General features: G+C 47.3%; 7 protein-coding genes across 7 annotated transcripts; 3 read left to right on the top strand and 4 right to left on the bottom strand.

Moving 5' to 3' along the window:
• The first annotated feature begins 681 nt into the window (after positions 1 to 681).
• EV420DRAFT_1148977 (uncharacterized protein) lies at positions 682 to 2642 on the top strand. Its single transcript, XM_060466080.1, has 4 exons — positions 682 to 1139; positions 1197 to 1477; positions 1530 to 1932; positions 1985 to 2642. Exons 1-4 carry the CDS (start codon positions 975 to 977, stop codon positions 2519 to 2521), a joined length of 1386 nt encoding a protein of 461 aa, XP_060334463.1. The 5' UTR covers positions 682 to 974; the 3' UTR covers positions 2522 to 2642.
• A 74-nt stretch (positions 2643 to 2716) lies between these two features.
• EV420DRAFT_1522154 (uncharacterized protein) lies at positions 2717 to 4922 on the bottom strand. The gene is made up of 14 exons (XM_060472249.1): positions 4787 to 4922; positions 4486 to 4730; positions 4368 to 4418; positions 4217 to 4315; positions 4156 to 4160; positions 4039 to 4101; positions 3961 to 3983; positions 3770 to 3912; positions 3668 to 3710; positions 3586 to 3612; positions 3460 to 3529; positions 3337 to 3402; positions 2993 to 3275; positions 2717 to 2929 (listed from the first exon to the last, which is right to left on the bottom strand). The coding sequence occupies exons 2-14, from the start codon at positions 4684 to 4686 to the stop codon at positions 2828 to 2830; spliced, it is 1176 nt and encodes a 391-aa protein (XP_060334462.1). The 5' UTR covers positions 4687 to 4730; positions 4787 to 4922; the 3' UTR covers positions 2717 to 2827.
• A 1981-nt stretch (positions 4923 to 6903) lies between these two features.
• Positions 6904 to 8343, bottom strand: EV420DRAFT_1522147 (uncharacterized protein). Its single transcript, XM_060472248.1, has 6 exons — positions 8028 to 8343; positions 7720 to 7969; positions 7637 to 7670; positions 7536 to 7592; positions 7433 to 7486; positions 6904 to 7385 (listed from the first exon to the last, which is right to left on the bottom strand). Exons 2-6 carry the CDS (start codon positions 7959 to 7961, stop codon positions 7194 to 7196), a joined length of 579 nt encoding a protein of 192 aa, XP_060334461.1. The 5' UTR covers positions 7962 to 7969; positions 8028 to 8343; the 3' UTR covers positions 6904 to 7193.
• Positions 8344 to 9408: 1065 nt separating this feature from the next.
• EV420DRAFT_1522136 (potassium transporter) lies at positions 9409 to 13298 on the bottom strand. The gene is made up of 22 exons (XM_060472247.1): positions 13172 to 13298; positions 12771 to 13111; positions 12680 to 12723; positions 11874 to 12633; positions 11713 to 11825; positions 11603 to 11662; positions 11513 to 11550; positions 11418 to 11458; positions 11353 to 11360; positions 11278 to 11292; positions 11137 to 11214; positions 11073 to 11087; positions 10973 to 11023; positions 10882 to 10913; positions 10702 to 10831; positions 10615 to 10645; positions 10554 to 10562; positions 10473 to 10501; positions 10266 to 10423; positions 10056 to 10210; positions 9941 to 10002; positions 9409 to 9887 (listed from the first exon to the last, which is right to left on the bottom strand). Exons 2-22 carry the CDS (start codon positions 13056 to 13058, stop codon positions 9731 to 9733), a joined length of 2274 nt encoding a protein of 757 aa, XP_060334460.1. The 5' UTR covers positions 13059 to 13111; positions 13172 to 13298; the 3' UTR covers positions 9409 to 9730.
• Positions 13299 to 14839, bottom strand: EV420DRAFT_1522134 (mitochondrial tricarboxylate transporter). The gene is made up of 10 exons (XM_060472246.1): positions 14652 to 14839; positions 14571 to 14603; positions 14469 to 14523; positions 14262 to 14420; positions 14181 to 14211; positions 14066 to 14126; positions 13897 to 14017; positions 13679 to 13845; positions 13492 to 13630; positions 13299 to 13442 (listed from the first exon to the last, which is right to left on the bottom strand). The coding sequence occupies exons 1-10, from the start codon at positions 14684 to 14686 to the stop codon at positions 13374 to 13376; spliced, it is 870 nt and encodes a 289-aa protein (XP_060334459.1). The 5' UTR covers positions 14687 to 14839; the 3' UTR covers positions 13299 to 13373.
• Positions 14840 to 15577: 738 nt separating this feature from the next.
• Positions 15578 to 16255, top strand: EV420DRAFT_1264878 (uncharacterized protein; the record flags this gene model as incomplete). Its single annotated transcript, XM_060467246.1, has 4 exons — positions 15578 to 15858; positions 15906 to 15969; positions 16036 to 16147; positions 16200 to 16255. The coding sequence occupies 4 exons, from the start codon at positions 15578 to 15580 to the stop codon at positions 16253 to 16255; spliced, it is 513 nt and encodes a 170-aa protein (XP_060334458.1).
• A 966-nt stretch (positions 16256 to 17221) lies between these two features.
• On the top strand, positions 17222 to 18768 carry EV420DRAFT_1522115 (uncharacterized protein). The gene has a single exon (XM_060472245.1). It carries the CDS (start codon positions 17708 to 17710, stop codon positions 18686 to 18688), a length of 981 nt encoding a protein of 326 aa, XP_060334457.1. The 5' UTR covers positions 17222 to 17707; the 3' UTR covers positions 18689 to 18768.
• Positions 18769 to 20649: the final 1881 nt, after the last annotated feature.

Genomic DNA, 20649 nt, shown 5'->3' with positions numbered 1-20649 from the left:
TGTCGTCAAGAGTGCCGATACGCCAATCGCGATCTTCAGACCAATTCCATCCTTGTTACCGTACCACGAATAATAATTGAAGAACTTAGTAACAGGGCTCGGATTTATACTTTGTACCTGGTATTCTACAAAATACTCACCTGAGCCGTCAAGATACCCAGGAAAAACAAATCTAGACAAAATCTAGAGACATCCCTACCAACTAGATCCACGGCGTATCAATGTTCATGATTCTAAAGGCAAGTATGCAGCAGGCAATCACAGCAGCAGCAGTAGACACCGAAGGGGCTATGTAGGCAGAATGGGGTTGAAATGACCAGTCCGGGACGCTGTCCGAACCCAACCTGTCCGGGTGGGGTAATTACGCTTGGATGGGTAATTTAGAAGCTTTACATCTTTGTACTTTGTATGTTATGTAGCTGGGACATTTGATTGGGTACAGTGTACATACTTTATATTGATTATTGTAAAGATGACATGGAAAAAAATGATGGGAATGCCGTACTTATATAGAACCTTCCCTCATATTCCGATGCTCCAAATTCTTGTGTGCAACCGACGGTGGGCGGGGGACTCCGAGGAGGGAGGGCGAGACTTGCCTTTCACTGGAGCTTAGTAAGGGTTTTCACATCACGTGATTGCATGAGTACAAGGGTTGTTCACAAGACGTCTCCACTCTTTCGGCGTTCAGACGTTCACGTCGCAAAACTTGCCAGGCGTTGCGTACGACCACCAAGTCCAGCAAATACCCTAAGCTTTTCCCTCTCTTCACGACTCCTGCTCTGTAGTTCGTTTCAATCTCGCCCATTCATCGAAGCAAAAATCGCCTCCAAGGACTTCCCCGCCTAAACCGGATTCGCCTACACAGACACCCGAATTGTCGCCAGGGACTGTATATATTGTCACTCTTCCAGCGTTCTCTCTGACGATAGTCGACCACACAAGAGCAAAGGTCTTAGAGGGTCTTACCAACTATGCCATCATCTATTACACCGTCGTCATTAGCGGGCACCGGGCGAACTTTTGAGAGATGGGCTGATGCCGCCATGGTAGATCCGTTCCTCGCGTCCGTTAGGCCTCCTGCAATCGAGGAGCAAACAGAAAAACTCCTCCGTCCCCAACTCCCAAAAGCTCTACAGGTCAATCTAGGTTCCATCTATCCACTTATTCGTCTAACTCAGTATTTTCATCCTTAGGCTGACCTCATCTCAGTCAAGGATAGTAGCAATGAAACTCCCAGGATGAAAGAGCTTGCTGAAGGTCTCTTGCTGTCATTCCAAGGACAATTTACATCGGACGTTGACGAATATAACCTCCGAGATGGATGGAGAGGGCTTTTAGATCTGCAGAAGAACCTTTGTTTCGTTGTCAGCAAGGAACCCCGTGTCAATGAGGCCACATCCCGCTGTATTGTAGATGGTCTGTTGACACAGATTGTAAGAGAGGTTGCGGAGAGGCAAGAGGCGGATACTATAAGGTGAGTTTCATGACAATCTATAAACGATATGCGCTTATCATGTCCTTTGTAGATATGACCACGAAGTAATGACTTCGATGAGCAAAACATACTCTATAAATGCGCCGGTCGGTATCTCCCCGAACATGATAAGCGACGGTCAGGCTTCCTATATGTTGCCCGAACAAACTAGGAGAGCTATTAAAAAGTTTGCAAACGATCACAATGTCCTGGAGGAGGTCACTAGCTCTAGCGATCGTGCGGCACATGTTTACCGAATTTTCCTATGTATGCTGGCGATCGAATTCAAGGCGAACAATGAGGAAGTTGCTTACCGCCAGATCCTCATGGATTTTGCCGCCCTTCTTCGGCACCAACGATTACTTGGCTTCACGCAGGAGTATCTTATGGGCATTACAGGCTTCCGTGCGACGCATGGTGATGCTTATAGCCTAAGATTTTTTCTTGGTACCCTAGTAAGCCTCGGCAGTCTTCATTTCAATTTAACCTATTCAAACTGGCTTGCAGGATGATCAGGGATACGTGCGACACTGGGACATCGGAGCACTGAACATCCTCAATCTAGCTGATTTGCTCCGGGCTTATTTCTGGATATCTAGCAACATCACTCAATTCGTCGTCAATGCGGCGGACTGGCACTTTGATGATACTACGCCACGCGATCTCGAGAAACTTGTTTGGAGAGCTCGACACACTAGTAAACAGTGTTCGCACAAACACCATCACAGTACTGGAGGCGGTGACAATGATATGAGTATGGATGAAATGATTGCCTCGGATTCTGAAGCTGAGTCTGAGTGGATGGAGAACGACTACGGAAGGAAGACGCATCAGAATGGCCGCCCACACAACGTCCCGTACTACACTGCATCTGAACTGATCGGTGCATCGACTAAGGATAAGGAACGTGAAAAGGCTGCTTTTGAAGCGAGAGAACGGATACGCGTGCAGCAGGGGGAAATGCCCCCTGATTTTGTGATGCGGCGATATATGGATTCCATATCGAGGGATGGTGGTACGTCGTTTTCGGTAGACGATGTTTGAGCTTTGCCCGTTGTGTCTTGTATTTCTTATTTATTTTGGTCTATGGCTGTCTAGCAACTTCAATGTCGAACATGCTAGGGCAGAATTGACTGTATCAAGTTGAGTCTCCTCAGGTCCATGTCGTTTCTGAAGCCATCTCGACTATGCGCAATCATCAAAGGTTAACGTCTTGAAACGGACAGAAAACATTTGCTTCCGGTGTACTTGTCTAGATAAATATCGGATATATTAAGTCACAGTGTAGCAGCGTACAACTGAACAGATATCGAACGTTGAAGAGTCCAAATGTTCTTGAGGAAAAGCCGTTCAATTCTTGCGAACAGACGACTTCAATGACTCTTCATCATCAATGACGTTTCCTATCTTCCCATTCATCGCTTGATTGTCATCGCCGAACATATCGGTAACCTAAAAACGGGTCGTGAGTGACTAGTAATCCCTGGTAGTAAGCCCGAAGACAGGGAAACCTACTCGGACGGTTTCAGTGTGAGTAACAACCTGAATATTACCCATGGCGATATCATCCGGTCCTCTGGTCCTTCGAGTGCGAGAATAATCCGTCCTTGGCCCAGAAGGTTCGTTACTAGTGCTCCCGCTCTTTCCGCTTCCATGAGAAACGCGGATACTCCTCCTTGAATTCAGAGTCCACATCATGCTGACGGCGTAAAGTTTGGGGAGAGCTTGGATAAAAGCGTTCGAGATGCTCTTAGTCTCGTCGCTATGAAGATACACGAATATCAAGTTGAGAAGGGCACTGAGAAAAGTCGGTTCATTGATGGATATTTCATGGGAGTGGGAAGGGAGCGGCGGCGTACCAAAGAACAGCCGGTGCCGCTGTCTGGAACGTCAGACGGACAAGTGCATTGATGAGCCCCACCGTTCTATTGTGCAAAGGACCAAGTGAGTACATTTCAGTTTCACCTGAAAATGTTACGTACTGCGGCAGAACGTTCTTCTTCGTCTTCAGAAGGAAGTAGGCAGTCGCTGTACATAATAACAAATCGGCAACTGATGAAATATGGAACGTCAGCGAAGCAAAGAGACGTATATCAAATGATGAATACCAAAGACGGTGGCGTAGTGGGCGGACACTTGAATTGCCATTTCTCAGCTCAGCTTATCACGCGATGATAAAGAAGACCGTACACCAGCTAGCCAATTTGGCGTCGAATATTGCGACATAGTGTGTCTAGAAATTTATAGGTTAATTAAAGCAGAAAGAACTATCGAAAAGGATAGTTAACTTACCACCACCATAGCGGCAATGAGAGCGAACAGGAATAGGAAGATCATCGGAAGGGGGACCCACCACAGCTTAGACACCACCCAAAGCCGATAGCAAAAGTACATTTGAACGTAGAAACCAATGAATGCAACCATTAGAGGGTTGCCTGTGTCACATAAGTTGAATGAGCAGAAACGACGACTTGAGACGCTACCTATCTGGTACCACGTAACGAACCTTGAACATGACGCGTCAGGGGACACACACCTAACGAAGAGGATTTGCGTCGTACCTCAGATTGACTGCGGTCTGCAGATCAAGGAAGTTCTCGATCAACTGGATCCATACAATGGCACTGTAGATGCGATCAGCTTGTTAATTTCTACTTTAGATGAAGACGTGGACAAACAAGCTCTATCATCAAGAAGTTAGTGGAAGAATAACGAACATATGGGTTACATATCACAGACTTGGATAGATTTGAGAAATGTGCCGATGGCCAGCACTCCAACAGCAACTTTAAGCTTGATGCTATCCGTCTTCCCATACCATGAATAATAGTTGGAGAACTGTACAATCGTTATCAACCATACCGTGGGGAAGTGCGAACTCTCGGCTCACCTGAGATGATAAAATTCCCTGAAGGAATAAATCGAGGCAAAGACCCACGAGCTACAGAATGCGCAGGCGGCCGGTCAGAACAGGAACCGCAGATGCGCAGCTGCGAACAAGCGCATACCCAGGGACCAAGAAAGAAGACAGCCTGTTGATGTTCTTCCTCCGTCATTGAAGCTATGATTCTGAGACCGCAAGTCGTTGGAAAAGTGAGAGAACGAAGGGTAAACCCGTATCTGGGCAACGCCCGGTCCTTTATAATGTATTGGCCATAGGAGCGATAGGTCAAGCTTCTCACGGCAAATTTTTTGAAGCAAATACGCATATTGATTATAGGCCGAATGTCAACCTATGTGATCGACGATCACCCTGATTCAAAATACGGTCAGCACAGAAAGATAACGCGCGGAGAACGCTGAATTTACGCATAAATAATTCTCTGACAGACGAGACCGTTACCAGGGTGTGTCATCATTGCATATACAACAAGAATACGGCAAGTTTTCGGTACAGAATTTTGAGGTACGCCGAAGGCGTTGTCAAGTATTTTGCCTCCGTGTGCGAGACAGCGCGACTGCGCACGCGGAAGTGCTAAATTAAGGTTTAGGAGGCACGTGCCTTGCCGTAACTAAAGATTTCCCACGCGCCGACGCGACGCACCGCACCGACAGGCACCAGTCGCTAGAGGGAACTTGAAATCAGTGAGTCTACCAGAGCCCGTCATGTAGTATGCAGAGCACTCACAATCAACAATTCTGAAAACAGGTTTCTTACTGTGAAAATAGCCACACTTTGTAATTGCATGCCACAAGTCGACAACTTTGAAAAAAAAATTGACAACAGCGCCACTCAGGTGATGGACCAGTCAGCGCCCAGTTGCTCTACTGCTGCTAAGTGCTATTACGACCATAGGATGGCTCCTCCGGATATTTAATGAGAACATCTCTATCCTCATTACCGCGACCATGGCTTATGTCCCACAAGCCGTCTTCTCCGGAGTTCCGAATCTTGCTTATCTACAGTGTGTTACTCCTTTATATGCAGTTTTCATGTTTTCTGTGACCTCCGTAAATTCAGATATCATCGACGCCATGCAATCATCAACACAAACAGCGATATGATTCATCCGCGAAACCTCTTCCCAAGGGAAGGGACAAATACTTAGTATCCGAAGATCTGTTCCTTGGTCGATCTGTACGTTATGGAGCTGCTAGAAAATTGAGAACACTTCAGCGTGGACTCCGAGCCGGCTTAGTGTACAAAGCATTGAATATTCAAGTTACCGAGGGATCGTGACTCGGGGGCTGTCCTAGCATTGGAAAATTCCTAGCACGAGTGATGGGCCCTTCCTCAGGGCCAAAATAATCACCCCTGCTCTTGCTCTTAAAGGCATGGCTTATCAGTAGAATCCAAAAATATGGTACCCAACCTGATATATTTATACACCAGCCTGGAGATCCATTGAATCATGCACAACGGAGGCGTTCAATATGAACGGAACTACGCGTTTCTCCGAGTTTGATGCTTGGAAATTCTGCCTCAGCGCTCAGCGGCTAAGCCGGACGCGATGAGATGCAAGAACAGCCGGAATATTAATCAGTCAGAACTCATGCCCGTGCTGTACAGCAAGGTCTTTAGAATCTCCTCCTCATTTGAATTCTGTCAGTCCGTCACAGAATGAGTCATAGTGATAAGTACTGTCCTCTAGTCACTTCCCATACTTCTTAAGCCCGGAATAGTATTAGCTGTGCATCTAGATGAGCTCAAGTGTTCACGCTGATTCTTAGTAGCGGTCAGGGTCATGATTTTCGGGTCGATCTAGCCTGAGTGAAGTGATTTGATCGGACTCTTTAACCTCGATTTTACAAAAATCGTACATTTACGAAGAGGAAAAGGGCAAGGATTTAACCAGAGAACCACATTTCGATTCATGAAAACCCTGTCAAAGGTCTTTTCGCGCATCGATTTTTGACGAAGTCGTGATTTAGCCCGAGCATTGAACTCAAATTGATCCGATCGAAATATCAGCCCGAACATTACGGCTCTGATCGTTGAATGCAAAATGGGATAATAAGGTGGTTAAATCCTCGCCGAAGTTTCTGAAACAAATTAACAGCGTCAAGAAACAGAAAAAGTAGTTGTACCCCCCCCCCCCCCAAAGAACCACTACCACCATGTCCGGGTAGCCCTTGTGGCCCGAAGTCGGAAGAACAGCCCACATCAGATGCACCGCGTGATATATCGAACTCGACAGTATGAACTTTGTAGTTGCCTGCCTGTAAAGAATGGAAGTACGAGCATGTTATGCGCTCACGGTCACAATGTACTTTACCGGAGCGTCTGTGATAGTGCTAGGTGACCTAGGACCCCAAAATCGTTCTCGTTGTGGATTGCAACGCCGGCGCTGGCGGGGATTTCGATGAAGATGAGGTAAAGTCAAGGCAGGAATATAGGCCCTGGGCCTCCAGACATAATAGCGGGGTAGAAGACACGGACGATTCCTCAAAGCTCCATAGCTCAGTCATCGGAAGAATTTGATATCCCCAGTTAGATAGGGTCGAAGCACCGTAAAACCTATGTATGCATACAGGGTATTCTGTCCTCTAATATATATGACATACATTCAAACCGAATCTAGAGAATTCTCCTCTACTGTGACAATGCCCGAACTTTGTGGCCAGTGACGCCAGTCTTTAGGTGGGACGGGTGGGGGTGCTGGTCTCCAAAACATATACACTCGGAGTATGTCCTATGAAAAAGTAAGAAGGAGGGACATCACTCACGAGAAGCCTACCGCTTGGGAACCAAAAAGAATGGCAATAGATAAAGGAACTAGAAATGAACAGTAGTATGGGTACGACACAAAAAAAATGAAGCCCGCCGAGACAAGGTATTTGCAAACAACGTTGGAATGGTATTACTATAATCTGGATAGCATAGAAGGTCTGACGGTGCAGGATGATCCACATGGCAGTAAAATCCTGTTGGACCTCGCTCAACCTTACGCACGTCCGACAGTCCAGACTAGCAAATTTAAATCGGCTGTACACACGTACGAAAGGATGACGCACCAACATAGCCACCCAAAATACGACTGCATGGACCACAGGTAGACACCAGAGCATCTAAGAGATATCAGAGCTGAAGGAAGTCCGACAAGGTAAAGGCATTCACCGTAGTCACTCGACTCTCGTTGATGTCGGACGTCGTCGAAGTCAGGCGTAAGTATAACTAGTGATGGTGAGTATGGTGCAGGGAAGAAGGCCTGGATGTACCTCCACAATCAAGATCAATCCGGCGGCGGCAATCCTGGCATACTGATAAGCATGAGATAATAAAAGAGCAGCGATAAACGTACAAGGGAGAGCCTGCGTACACGAGGCTAGCACTGATCAAGCACAACCACAGAGGTGGCTTAGGACCCGACTGATGGCCAAGGAGAAGAAAGAATGACAAGCAAAAGACCACGCAAGAGATGAGCAAGCTGAACCAGGTTTTAGTCCGATGAATCGATTTAACCGTAGCGGCAGGGATAATGGTCATTGCAAGGAAAAGCAACGCAAATGCCAGCACCACGTCTAAGGTAACAAAGAGCGGCATGGCCAATGCTGGAATACCAGCATAAGCACGGAAAGCCTTGCAAGGGGACGGAAAATAAACACGGACCTCGAGCAATGGCGATGGGTATCTTGACGCCGAGTGACTAGTGAACGAGAGGACCAGCCGTGTGTTCACTTCCCAGATACGTGTAGAGAAGCTCAACCGAACCAGACAGACTACCAGGAGTCATTCCAGAATAACTTTATAGTGGCTACGTAGTAGCTGAGGTCAGCGTTGATCGTTTCCTACGCAAGTCCATTCATGGGTAAAAAAAATTGGCGCTGGCATGGTTTTGAAATCGCATGTCGAAGCTTGATGGAGGCGCGGGGCATATGCGATTTTTCCACGCAATCTGCAGGATGCAATATAGTCAACGGTGTTGATGTACCATTGCATGGGTTCGCAATTTTCGGAGGCAGCAATAATGATAAAAGTATCTCAACCCGGGCGCCATAGTATCATTGAAAAAAAGGAAATATATACTTTACGACACTGTCGTCTTTACAGTCAGCCACAGTGGAGACGTAATCATGGAATGGGAGAAAAGATGCCGCGAAAGGGAAAACTAGAACCTCAACTCCCTGGTGCAGCTTGACAGAGTGTTTCGAATGATTATTCGAGTTTTTGATCTGTCTGACTATCTCGGACAGGCGGGCTATACCGTTGAGTCAGGAGCTGTAGAACTTGCGATGCCAGGAAAGTGGCAAGTTCCGAATAACGGGGTCTCTGGGGCTCCTTGAGAAATTTCACGCTGAGTCAGTTGGACGTGCCTGTTTTGTGAGTGCCTTGAGTCTTGATTGGAAAAAGCTAAGTGAAGGCGGGGTAGACAGAAGTCTTCCGTGGGAGGACGCCATAATTGGCGGATGGTCAAAATACAATATTACATGCAGCAAAGAGACTACCGTGTGCAGAAAGAAAGTTTGAAGGCAAAACGTCGAAGTAAAGTCGAAACTAAAGTTTCAACCAGGATCACCGGCCCGCAAGGGTAAACGTTCGTTTATATCACGTGGTGTCCGACCCGCGGCGCGGCGCGCCTCTTGACGCGTACAACGACCAGGCGGCCGACAGACCTAGGCAAGTAAGGTAACCAGGCACTACTGATATAATTAATGTATCCGGCATTAGTATACCGACCTTCTTTCTTAACTATGAAACTATCTCATCTCATTCAACTGAATTGTAGATGGCGAAGGTTTCCAAGCTGCTTTCTAACAAGCAACGAAGGATAATTTGTTGCTAGGCTAGGGCACAGTGCTGAGTGAGGTGTTAAACAACATGCATGCCTGCTTTCGAACATATGGACTGAAATTTCTCCTAAACTATTGATAACACGCAACAAAGCTTTTTAGTTCAAGTGACTATGAAAACAAACAGATCCCAAATTGGAACAACAGCCTAGGTAGGAGCCAGTTTCATATTTCCTAGTCGAGCCTCTGGGAATGATGTAGATCTTTCCATTGTACCAGACCACTTTCCGATCGCATCGTTAACAGAAGGACAAGCAGAACAAAAGGGTAAGGGCGAAATCAAATCTGACATTCGTGTCATCTGCTAATCCACTTTGATTCAGATTGCTATCCACATCCCGTCATGGGCATGAAGTATACAATAAGAGAATGATATAATGAATTGTACATCGGAGCCGCAGCATATAACATTCGGTATGTCAAGAAGTAGGTAGTAGTGTCTAGATGGGTCTATGAATTATATACATCGGTGAGGATATGCAACTCCAGAGGAAAGCAACAGAAACCAGGGTATTCAAAAAGCTATGACAATTCACGGGGAGTAACGGTGATCTCTTCCACCGGTTCCAAATTATTATCCTTCTCCTTCTCCGCGTTCTTACCTTTTGTCGCGAGCTCGGTGGGAAGCTTCACCGCCCGGTCAATAGCCACAGGAAGACCGCGATGTCGTCCACGTACCCTAACAGCCAGATATCAGTGACTTCTCATGAAAACTCGCAACGGGGATCGCACATCACTACGATAATGACCAACTTCGACAGCGGTCTCATCGCACCAACGAATGACATGTTATCCTGTATCCAGCATCAATACCGCATCACAATCGGGCCTGACGACAAAAATATACCGAAGGGAACCCCAGACTCAGCCCGATTCCACCGAATGCAGAGACTAGCTCGAAAAGCACTCTGAACAAATCGAACCACTTCTTATTATCGTCTATAATGTTGCCTCGCTCGATAATGGCAACAAGGAGGACACCCCAGACCATCCACCAGATATCTGTGTATACCGATGAGATATCCCTCTTCAGTATCAGATCCAGAAGCAGACTCACCATCAGACATCTGTCGACGTAAGTGCCACCCTAAATACCTCGCCACACGCTGTCGCGGCTCTCTGTCTTTGGGATCTCCCAGTTCCTTGTCTTTGTCTTCAAACTCCTCCTCATCCAGTGGCGGGGCTTCGAATACACCAAGTGATCCTTCTTCGTACCTGATGTCGGAAATTAGAAGTGCACTCCTCCAGTTGACCTAACACCTACGTATTGGTCGAACGAATACTCATTGCAACCTAAGAAGGGGGTTTCAGGGCTTACAGTATCAAAACCGGACGAGGGCCATACAGGGTACACCTAAAACACAGTCAGATAAGCAGAACAGACAGAATAAGATATAAAAACACACCGCAATATACATCATTACCACATATAAAAACCTACGGAACATCCGTTTCAGGATTACCGATATGTGGTAACTACAAGCAGAACGTACTGAACGGCAGGGGCAATTGAAGCTAAAGGGACGATCGAAAATCCGGATGCCCGTGCAGCCAGTCCCTGGAACAAGCCCGATACAATCTTAGCGCCAATCGACATAGCCTCATAAAACTCCAGTCCGGTATCTGAACGGTCATCAGAGGTGAGCGGAAATATGAGACAGCTCCGATCGTACTGAGCACCTCAAACGCGACCCATTCCACAACACTATTGCGAAAAAGATGTCAGCAAATGGGGCTTGCGCCGGACAAATGGAAGCGAGTAACCTCATCAAGAGTAGAACAATCACCAGAAACCAAGTTTGATGACTGGGGAACCTAGGTGGAGATATCAGGAGGACGCAAGCACTAAGAAACGCGTTCATACAAGTAGAAATAGCATCTGTCATCAAAGTTAATTATGTACAACTACACGATGAGGGCCGGTTTACCGTCGAGGGTGATGAAGAAGGAAGTCCCATGCTTTATCCAGATCTGACTCTGGTTTGGTAAATTTGGAACATATCCATCTGGAGGGTCATTTGTTTTTAGTACGTTTAGTGTTTGTGAATAAAAAAGGCATGAATACTTGCATTATGAGTCGCATACTTGTAGGGTATACGTAAGGAATAGCCACCAAGTCATTATTTTAAACCTCTGGAACTCACAATATAGGCTGGAGAGAATGATAGGGTGTCAGTGCATAGTTAACGACAAAGGTATGCGAACACACCAAGGCATGATTGCCTGCTAAGATGACAAACATCAAAGGAACTGTATTTCCGTTTCTCGTAAGAGCGACCAGTTGCACAGAAATGGAAAGCTCACAAATGATGAGATATGCGGTTTGGAAAGGAAGCATCCCTCTGAAAATGCGCAGTCAGCACCCGAGGCATGCATGGGTGTGGCTCGACTCACAGATCAACCAAGGATAAACCACCTCCGGTGTAGGCTCCCATAACTTGGAAGAGTGAGAACCTAGGAAGATTCTCATCAACACCGAGTATAATTTACGCACACTTCCATACCATGGCTTCTTGACGAGACGGGGTTGCGCCTCAAACACGCTGTCATAACTCGAAGAAGTGGATAACCAAGGAGCGAATATGAGATAGGTGAGAATCTGGGTAGCCACGAAGTACTAGATGAAGGTCAACAAAGCGTCTCTGATGTGTGCCGATGCACGCACCGTGGGCACAAGGTAACTGAGAACCCTTAGCGCCCGATATTCGGCACCTCCAATAGCCTCCAACTGTTCATCCGTTAATATCTCTGTATAAAAGTTTGAATTCGGCCCCACGTCCAGGTCGAAATTAAGCCACTTGGTCTTGCTGGCCTCCAAAGTAGACGTGTACGGCATAGTCATCTTGCGCTGAAACATCCTATATGCGCCTGGAGCCGAGCGTTTGAACAGTTTTTTGAAGACCTGTATGGGACCGGGAATATCACTCCATAATTCATGTGTATTTCCAGCTGTATCCTGGCTAACTAGCATTGTCATGCCCCTCGTCGGGAGCGGGACGCCAGCACGAGCGGCACTCATCCTTCTCTGGCGCATAGATGGCGTCATTGAAGTCGTGAGGTCAAAGTCTACGCCGCGGCGGGCCGAGGTGCGACTCTGGACGGGCGAAAGGTGCAGGGTGGCTGCGCGAGGCGATGAGGTGAATGTATGCACATCGGAAAGCACGTTATCACCGTCGCCCTCCTCGCTTCTTCGTCCGTTCACGAACGTCGGTACCATCTCGTTAGTGTTGGTTGCTGGGGACGTGGTCGCCACCGGCGTGGGCTGATGGAAATTGAGCTGCGGGGCGTATTTTCCGTTTACGGGGATAACATCGCGAGGTCTAAAGGCGGCGATGGGGGAAGAAATGGATGCAAGGAAAGCCTTGCGTGTAGGAAATATCTTCAACCTGTCGGGGAGATTTTCGCAGTGTGTTCGGAAATAGTGTCTGCAATGGCGTGAGATGAATAGAACGACAACGGAAGTTCACTCACTTTCGCACCAGTACCATGATCCACGATACCGTCGTGATATCGCCCTGTATCCATCAGTAGTCTATTGCTACATGTCGATGCACTTACTCACCACCATCATTAGCAAGTAGAGCATGACCTGCTGCCACACGGTCAGCGTTGACAAGTTCACCGTCGATAGCCCAGTCACTGTCATTGCGGAGTAGCATAGAAAGAGTGAATCCAGATAGCTGATACGGAACCTGCCGTTGCAAGCGTAGAATATTCCTGAGGATATGAGTGGAACGAAGACGAAGGCCGCCAAATGAATGCGATAGAAGGTCCACTCGATGCTCCGGATTGACGCGACAAGGTTCTTCAGCTTGAACGATTCTTTCATTTTCTTCTGCGTCCCATCCATGGTCAATGTAGTCGGTATCGATACCGTCTTCGCCGTCAGTTCCAAGTTAAGTACTGTATACCGCTATGCCATCAACGCAACAATCCGAGGCCGAGATAAGTAAAAAAACTGACTCTGCGGTTCCAATTCACTAGAGTGGGTATATGCGGAATAACGGTATAAGCTTCACCTGAAAGCAGGCTCTACAGGTCAGAAAGAGAGACGCATGCTGCTCGCGATGGTAGACGGAAACAAAAAAACGTGCAGGAATTGATCGCCGACCGTAAACATGCAATTTCAATTACAGTAAACAAAGCGTTATCTATGTATGTATTGTCATGAGCTTCTACCACCAAGAACCTTGATAATATTCTCGTATACAGTAAATACGATACCGCCACTCATCTATATGTACCTTAGTTACGTTCAAATGGAGAGTACTAAAATCACTTACCACCAGCCGTGCCAGCCTTGGTGTAGTCCCGGTCCAGAATCTCAGGATCCCCTCTTCTGTAAATATCCGATACGCACAGTGAGCAAAATTGCGATACTGCGAACGCGCTTCTAATGACTGCATGCGAGTCTTAATGACGCTGGTCCAGAATGAGTATTTCGATGAAAGGTGCAGTAGAAGAACGTACTCTAGAGGCATAGTAGTGTAGACTGTTACTAGCCCAGCAATAGCACCAATACCAAAGGTAATGGTACTAGGTAATGTTTGTCCGGGACGAGCTGTCCCTTGAACAAATTGCTTTAGTGTCGAATACGTCGTAAAGCGAACTGCAGAATTAGCGCCTTGTCGCATCATCTATGCAAACGTTATCCTCATGTCGCAGCACAGACAAATTAAACAACTTACTGTCGGCCATAGTCCACGATATATCCCCGTGATCCCCTCTTGCCGCACTATGGATATTGTTCCATGCACGAGACCGCGATATTGCGGATTCGGTCGATTAGCATCATCTATGAGCTTCGTTCTGGAAACCTGATAAGAATACGGTGGACAATATGACGGAAAACCTCACTTGATGGTTTCTGACGGCGTCACTGCGAATATAGCTTCCATCATGCCAGCTCCCAGACCAGCTACAGCAAACTACATCAGCATATACCACAGCGCTAACGCGCGACAAATCATACCAACAAGACTCCGCGGTGCGCTCACTTTGCCCTCCAATCAATATGAGATGTAACGATATCAACGACAGGACTGAAACATACCTGAGGGTCTGCCAATTTTTGCTTGAAATGATCATAACTCACGAACCGCACTCCAGCCTTGGTAGCATTGCCGACAACCAGTGCTGAACATCCAGAGTACAGCCCGGCGATGCCCCTTTTCTTCAGAGTCTCTTTAATAATCGTAATCGGCCCTTGTTTCTGTAGCAAATGTCATTAGGGCACCGCAAAAGAGTCGCAGGGACGCACCTTTCCACCGAACTGCGACCGTGTTTTAACAAATTCCGTAGGGTATGTAATGAAAACTATTCATCATTAGGAGTCGAAGCATATCATCTGGGGACGACATACGCCTCAATGGCACCAGCCGACCCGCCTGCAATTCTGCAGAAAGTCAGTACGTAAAAAACTGAACAAAGACGCTTCACATACAGCGAATGGACAGGCTTTTCTTTCTGGAACACCATATCTAGCTAGAAGAGCAGTACTGGGCACGAAAGCCAGGAAATAAGCCACCAGGAATGGCGGTAGAAAGCGGGATGACAGCAGGAGGAAGAGAGGTGGCGGTGCAGTATACTTTAGAGCTGCTTGCATCATCTTGGCGCAAAGCCGAGTTGCCGTCCAAAGTTGACCTTGTCCCGCGACTTGGAAGCCAGGCAATCCAGAAAATTCTTCCATCTTCCATCAGGTATGTATTCAAGTATCTCTCACGACTTCAAGACACAATACCTTGGCTATGTCCAAATTGTGTGCTCTGAATTCCAGGCATCGTCTAGAACCGGGATTTTCCAACATCCTAAAATTCAGACACGAGGAGAAGGCCATTTTACTGCGCCTAGACAAGGTCTGATGAGTCCGCGGTGATCTGCCATGTAAATAGCGCGCGTAAATCAGCAAATGTCGCTTATTAACGCGCTTAATGAATTCAACGCTTTTAGATGTTGTCGGCGAAGAAGGGGTGGCGAGAACTTTAGGCGACGTGGTATCAGCGACTCGGTCTAAAATTAACGCCTCTTGATTAGGAACTTTTTGGTGCTGAGGCACCAGAACTGTATCTGTCCACCAGTGATAAGTACCAGTTCGTTTCCTGTGGCGGTCCTATTCGCTGACTCGGCCGAAATGGAGTAGATGTGTATATTGAAAGACTATCAGTAAGTTCCCTTCCCTTATCTCGCAGTATTTCCCACCGAGTTACTATGAAGATAAGACGAATGATTCGCATGGACATTTCGTAGACGGGATATCGTTGACGGGCACCAACTAAAGTTGTCCACAGCGTGCCGCTCATAGTATGTACCCACATGCATCATTCCTAGATGGTTGAAAAGGCTTTCTTGCTCCCCAACTTTTGGGCACTCATGGACGGAACCGCTCTTAAATTGACCTTCACCACCAACAGCGTCCGCAACACCACCCTCGCCGTTGGTGAAGACCTCATCCACTACGAGATCGTCACCCGCTTCTGGCACCCCACCTTGACAAAGATAAATATCCTGAACCCGGAAACCCTCACACTGAAGACTGTCGCAGAGGTCCAGAAATCATATAGTGGCAAACACCGCGTTCGATTCTTGACAGGCAAATACATGGGCGAATGGATTCCTTCCGACAAATTTCTCAAGGAAGAGAAAACGAAAGTGTAAGCTGACAATTAGAGGCCGCCACGAAACTGATATTCTCTTGCAGTGGAGGATCTTTTATCATAAATGGCATCGAGTATCGCTGGAAAACACATAGACGGAGGCTTCAGGTAAGCGGAGTATGTTCAGTTGCCTTAATAACTTTTTTTCTCATGACTCCCCGTGATACTCTCTAGCTGGTGCGCAGCGACGACGAAATAAAGACACCATTAGTGGTCTATCGACCTTATCGACGTGCATCGCTGGAGGTGAACCTCGAACTTACAAGCTTTATGGACAGATTAATCGGTAAATCACGCCCAGTTTCCTAATTCCGCTTGATACTCACCGAGGCATACAGTAAGTTATCTCCTTGTCGAAAGACGCCGCAGGACACTTCGGAAAGATGTACTATGAAATGTATAGCCGTCTTCTGTTATATGGCGCAAGTCAATGGATCCTACGTACATGAAGGGAAAATTATATTGGAGCAATTTCTTCGAGATAGCGGCTTCTCTTCATTCAGTGCAAGGACTTGATCGGTGTCCACGCAGCCGAGTTAGTACCAACTGCTCCTGCTCATTGAAAAGCAGGAGATTGACGTGAGCACTATGCACTAATGGGTCTACTAGTGCACCGAGCATAACACATGAGTGTAGTATCATCATAGTGCTCCGAAGAACCGGAGCCACATTCCGTCTCTCGTAGACGCCCAAGTCAGAACATACGGACCGCAGGAGCTTCATGTCCTGTCGAGTAATGTCACCGTCTCGACGAATAGATTGAGACACCCCAGAGGCACATGTATCCCAATATTTACACAGTGCCACGACGCCGGAAAGGAAATTTTCATGAAGAATCTCCATGGGTACGAGCTGGACGTAGACGAGAATAATTCTTTTCTCTTTCTGAAATGAAAGTCTCGACTTCCTGACATATTCCGTCCTGCGGTTTTGAAGGTTCATCAGTCATGCAAATTGCTCCATAATGGCAGACCGTCCCTACGTGAATATTAATGTTCTCGGCGCAGCTGCGACATTAAGTGGTTGCTTCTGCTATCACTACGTGGATGGCATTGACCTCCCCGGAAAGATTCACGTCATCCGTCTCAGAGAGATTCACGAGTGATGGAGTTCCGGTAGACACAGATTCCAGTCCTCGAAGAGAAATTTAGCCAGGCACGTTGCGATTTGGACACATCAAGCGCAAGAAGCCCAACTGTGACTAAGATCGTTGGGATTACAGTTCGTATTGAGGCCAGAGCAACAGAGTGGTTTAAAGCTAGGAAACGGAGGATTCTCAGGAGGGAAACCCCAAAATCGTCATCTACGGGTGAAGGCTAGAGCCAGGAAGTGTCGCCGGCAATTTCCGGTACGCTTCCTCCCTTTCCACCATTCATTGGAGTTTACTGTTCCTGTTGCAAAGTGGCCGCGGTACTTCCATGGCCCTTGTTCTTCGTATGGACTTTTTGCTATACGATCAAGCTTCTCAGAGGCTCCCCCGGATGGGCACAAGGGCTGTAACCCTTTCACCAGCGCTTTTGTTCAAGCCAGGACTCAGGACTACCCAATGCGTATTTTATTTTGAGTGTTAGTATCCTGTATGAAAGGGCCCTAGCAACCGCCTAGATTCATATGAACGAATGAAGGGGTGAAAAGGAAACATTGTCCTTTTTTAATGGTTATTCTCCTTTCAGGCGCTTGACAAGAGGGTACTTGTGTTGCCACTGCAGCACCCATTCCTGTTCTCGACTATAAATTCGCGCAACCCAGGCGCACCAAACCCTTCATCATTCCACTTTAACTCTTACTCTTACTCTTACGGTGTGTTTATATCCTTCCACATCGAATACGATTAACAAGCCTTCAGATGTCCACCTTTACGCAATCCACTGAAAGCCATCCCCTTGGTGACGCGCCAACGCTTCCTTCTGTGAAGGACATCGATGGCATGCAGCCCTACACCCTCTTCTCCCAGGTCCTTTCCCAGGAAGGCGACGATGCTTATCCCGTCCGTGTCATCCAAGACCCCCGTGGTGCGTCATTTATAGCTTGGAAAATGGCGCAGATTGTCGTCTCTGCTCTCCAAAACCAAGTTCCTAACACTCTCGAAGACAAAATTTTGCACGACTGGATTATCGACCATTTCCAGCTTCTCGAAGAATCTACCCAGGATCCCTTTCACATCGTTTTGCCCACCAACGGATCTGTGCTCTGCTACCGTCACGAACCCGGCGCCAAATTCATGCCCGTCACGTGCCTTGACGCGATTGCGGAAGTAAACTACGTTGCTCACAATGCTGATCATGACCATCCGAAGGAAAAGGCTACATTCGTCGTAGTGAAGCCTCCCTTCTGGAACCCGGTGCAGACAAATCCCACCCCAGACTTTTCTCAGGAATGCCAGACATGCATGGAGAATTCGAGAGAGAATGATCGACCCTCAAACCAAACGGCACCAGTCGCAACCCCTGCAAGAGGGGGTCGACGGGAACAACAACGGCGAATGTTGTCGGTAGGAAGGAATGGTACCGGCGAGGATGAGGACGCAAATATCTACAAGAACAAGGTTATCTACCAGGAGGATATCGACGAGGGCAAGGATAAGGAGGACGATAACGACGGCGAGAACACCAAATCTTCGCCATCTTCTGGCATGACTTCAGAGTGGTCAGAGTGGTTGAATAGTAGGAGTGAGGACTGCTGTTTCGACATGGCGCCACCAACAACTCTAGATGAGGACGATGAGCTTCCGGCTAGTCAGGCCATGTTGGAAATCGAGAATAGCGGGTATGAGAGGAGGTATGACGACCCGCCAAGTGACGATGATCTCTGGGATTCTGAGTACTAGCCCTTACCGTGTTGTCTGACAGTGCATGTCTTTATATAGTTTACATTCAATAATCCAATGTTCGTCGACGACTTTTCCCACAAGGACGTGTCATCATAGTAAGCACCGTCTCAAGGCTAGCTCTGGCGCATCAATGCTATACACAAGAACCGATGCCTCCCCCGAAAAGTAGCCCGCCTCGTCCCTAAATTGTACGCTGTGAGGCACGCTTGGAGGTCCGAACACATATATTCAACTTGGTAGCAAAGTATGGAACTGGTATTTTTGATCTTGGGTTCATGGCTGGGAGATCTGAGGCACAGAAGGGTAGGCTTCCCACAGTGATTTTTGGCTGGTCGAGAAAGCTGAGCATAGCAATTCCATAATAACGTTCCGTGAGGTCGTCGGCATTGTAACACTATTTACAAGCTCGATGAATTTTACCGAGGGAACCCGTATCAGTATCTTCATGACAGAAAGCAAAACGGTATTGTATCCTACGCAAATCTGAAGCCTGAACAATGGAAGAAAAGAAAGGGTCAGCCTGGCCACCGACAGATCGATAACCAAAGAAGGGGAAAATCATAGGACGTCAGCCCCGCGACCGTATGATAGTAGTAGAAAACGGCCCCGTCTTGCATCCTTTGTGAAAACGTGCGTTGGAAATCCCAAGCCTGGTCTCGGTGGGGCTAGAGAAAAACGACAAGCCTTGTTATCTTTACGTGCATTGTTAAATTCATTTCACATGACCGTATAAAGATAGCGGGTCCTGACTGCCAACCGGAATAGAGAAACCTTTGTTCTCCAACCCTGGATCAACTGGCAGTGAACTTCGTGACTTCCGAGACACTATCCACAAGCTTTCATATATGATCAGGTCGCAAACGGGGTTAATCGTCGTGTGATGTCAGAAGTATAGTTGCGTTTCTGTAGATGATCTTCTAGGCAGATGCTAAGAAGAGGTGCCAGGGCAACATAGAGAAGTTCGAGCTTTCTGCCAAGTGGTTCTGTAGTTTCTAGCGTCCGACAGAGCTCTCGCTGAATTGCTATACTCCCTCGGAAGATTGACGATATGTCGAGCATACATGCAGCCCGCCCATAGAAACAGGGTGCTGGTGTTAGACCCAAGGAGTACGGAAAGAAGTCTTCGAAATCTGGCGTAGTAGATGGGCAATCTTTCCGGAGGCTTTGATAGAAGAGAAAAGGTCATGCTTCTCAATCCTCCATAGGGACTCTAGGTCATGGAAGAAGTTGTGGGGGGTGTAGGCAGAAGGAGCCTGGCTTTCAAGTGCCTACGAATTAATATTAGCACCTTCGACGAAGTGCGTCGTTGTTCTGTCGGGCTCGGAGATTGTTACCTGCCTCGTGTGTATATGCACACCGCTTCAGTAGAAGATATAAATATCCGAGGGTCTGAATTTATCAACTGACATAAAAGTGGCGGCACCGTGTCGTTGATGTCAGGCAATTAATCCGTCAGGTGGTCCATAAGACGTCAACTCACCTTTGTCCTAACCCCGACAACTGGATCAGATAAAAATTTCTTTGCGTATTCTATATCCGTTATTTTGGCGATGTTTGAACCCTTTGCGAACGTTCCACTGAACGGCGGTGAGTCTCTGTGAACACGACCGATAGTAAACACGCGAGACCTATGCAGGGAGATCATACTTGAGATCTAAGAACAGGTCCTCATCGACATGTAGTCGGCGATGATGCCACGAATGAATACACAGAGAGGACCATGGTGCGGCAATGTCCAGGACATTCCTGACGCTCCAACGCTTTGTACCGTTAGTCGAAAAAGCACTGGAGGACTGAGGGTACGTCACGCCACCTAAATCTCACAAGATCGCAGACCATGATTCCTACCAGTGGGCCGTGAGTTAAGAGGAGTTTACAGAATACGATGCTGCTTACACCGACGTCACTATGCAGCTGACTATCCAACTTCGTGGAATTGGTCATCACAGTACGAGCTT

This window comes from Desarmillaria tabescens (genome assembly GCF_030435595.1).
Source record: "Desarmillaria tabescens strain CCBAS 213 chromosome Unknown EV420scaffold_8, whole genome shotgun sequence".
Lineage (NCBI taxonomy): Eukaryota > Fungi > Basidiomycota > Agaricomycetes > Agaricales > Physalacriaceae > Desarmillaria > Desarmillaria tabescens.
The sequence above is the reverse complement of the archived record's forward strand: the minus strand, read 5'-3'. Positions and strand labels throughout refer to the sequence as shown.

Excerpts from the sequence above, each read along its gene's own strand:
- EV420DRAFT_1522154 (XM_060472249.1), bottom strand. The coding sequence starts at position 4,686 with ATGCGTATTTGCTTCAAAAAATTTGCCGTGAGAAGCTTGACCTATCGC. Across the intron at positions 3,276-3,336 it reads GCGGCACCGGCTGTTCTTTG|TGCCCTTCTCAACTTGATAT; the intron begins GTACGCCGCCGC and ends GACTTTTCTCAG. Across the intron at positions 2,930-2,992 it reads CTCACACTGAAACCGTCCGA|GTTACCGATATGTTCGGCGA; the intron begins GTAGGTTTCCCT and ends ACCCGTTTTTAG.
- EV420DRAFT_1148977 (XM_060466080.1), top strand. The coding sequence starts at position 975 with ATGCCATCATCTATTACACCGTCGTCATTAGCGGGCACCGGGCGAACT. Across the intron at positions 1,140-1,196 it reads AACTCCCAAAAGCTCTACAG|GCTGACCTCATCTCAGTCAA; the intron begins GTCAATCTAGGT and ends TTTCATCCTTAG. Across the intron at positions 1,478-1,529 it reads CAAGAGGCGGATACTATAAG|ATATGACCACGAAGTAATGA; the intron begins GTGAGTTTCATG and ends TGTCCTTTGTAG.
- EV420DRAFT_1522147 (XM_060472248.1), bottom strand. The coding sequence starts at position 7,961 with ATGCCGCTCTTTGTTACCTTAGACGTGGTGCTGGCATTTGCGTTGCTT. Across the intron at positions 7,593-7,636 it reads GATTGATCTTGATTGTGGAG|TTATACTTACGCCTGACTTC; the intron begins GTACATCCAGGC and ends CACCATCACTAG. Across the intron at positions 7,487-7,535 it reads ACGAGAGTCGAGTGACTACG|ATGCTCTGGTGTCTACCTGT; the intron begins GTGAATGCCTTT and ends GATATCTCTTAG.
- EV420DRAFT_1522134 (XM_060472246.1), bottom strand. The coding sequence starts at position 14,686 with ATGGTGTTCCAGAAAGAAAAGCCTGTCCATTCGCT. Across the intron at positions 14,421-14,468 it reads GGTCGCAGTTCGGTGGAAAG|AAACAAGGGCCGATTACGAT; the intron begins GTGCGTCCCTGC and ends CATTTGCTACAG. Across the intron at positions 13,846-13,896 it reads ATCGTGGACTATGGCCGACA|ATGATGCGACAAGGCGCTAA; the intron begins GTAAGTTGTTTA and ends ACGTTTGCATAG.
- EV420DRAFT_1522115 (XM_060472245.1), top strand. The coding sequence starts at position 17,708 with ATGTCCACCTTTACGCAATCCACTGAAAGCCATCCCCTTGGTGACGCG.
- EV420DRAFT_1522136 (XM_060472247.1), bottom strand. The coding sequence starts at position 13,058 with ATGGATGGGACGCAGAAGAAAATGAAAGAATCGTTCAAGCTGAAGAAC. Across the intron at positions 10,914-10,972 it reads ATTGTTCTACTCTTGATGAG|TGTTGTGGAATGGGTCGCGT; the intron begins GTTACTCGCTTC and ends TTTTCGCAATAG. Across the intron at positions 10,003-10,055 it reads TGAGTCTGGGGTTCCCTTCG|GATAACATGTCATTCGTTGG; the intron begins GTATATTTTTGT and ends TGCTGGATACAG.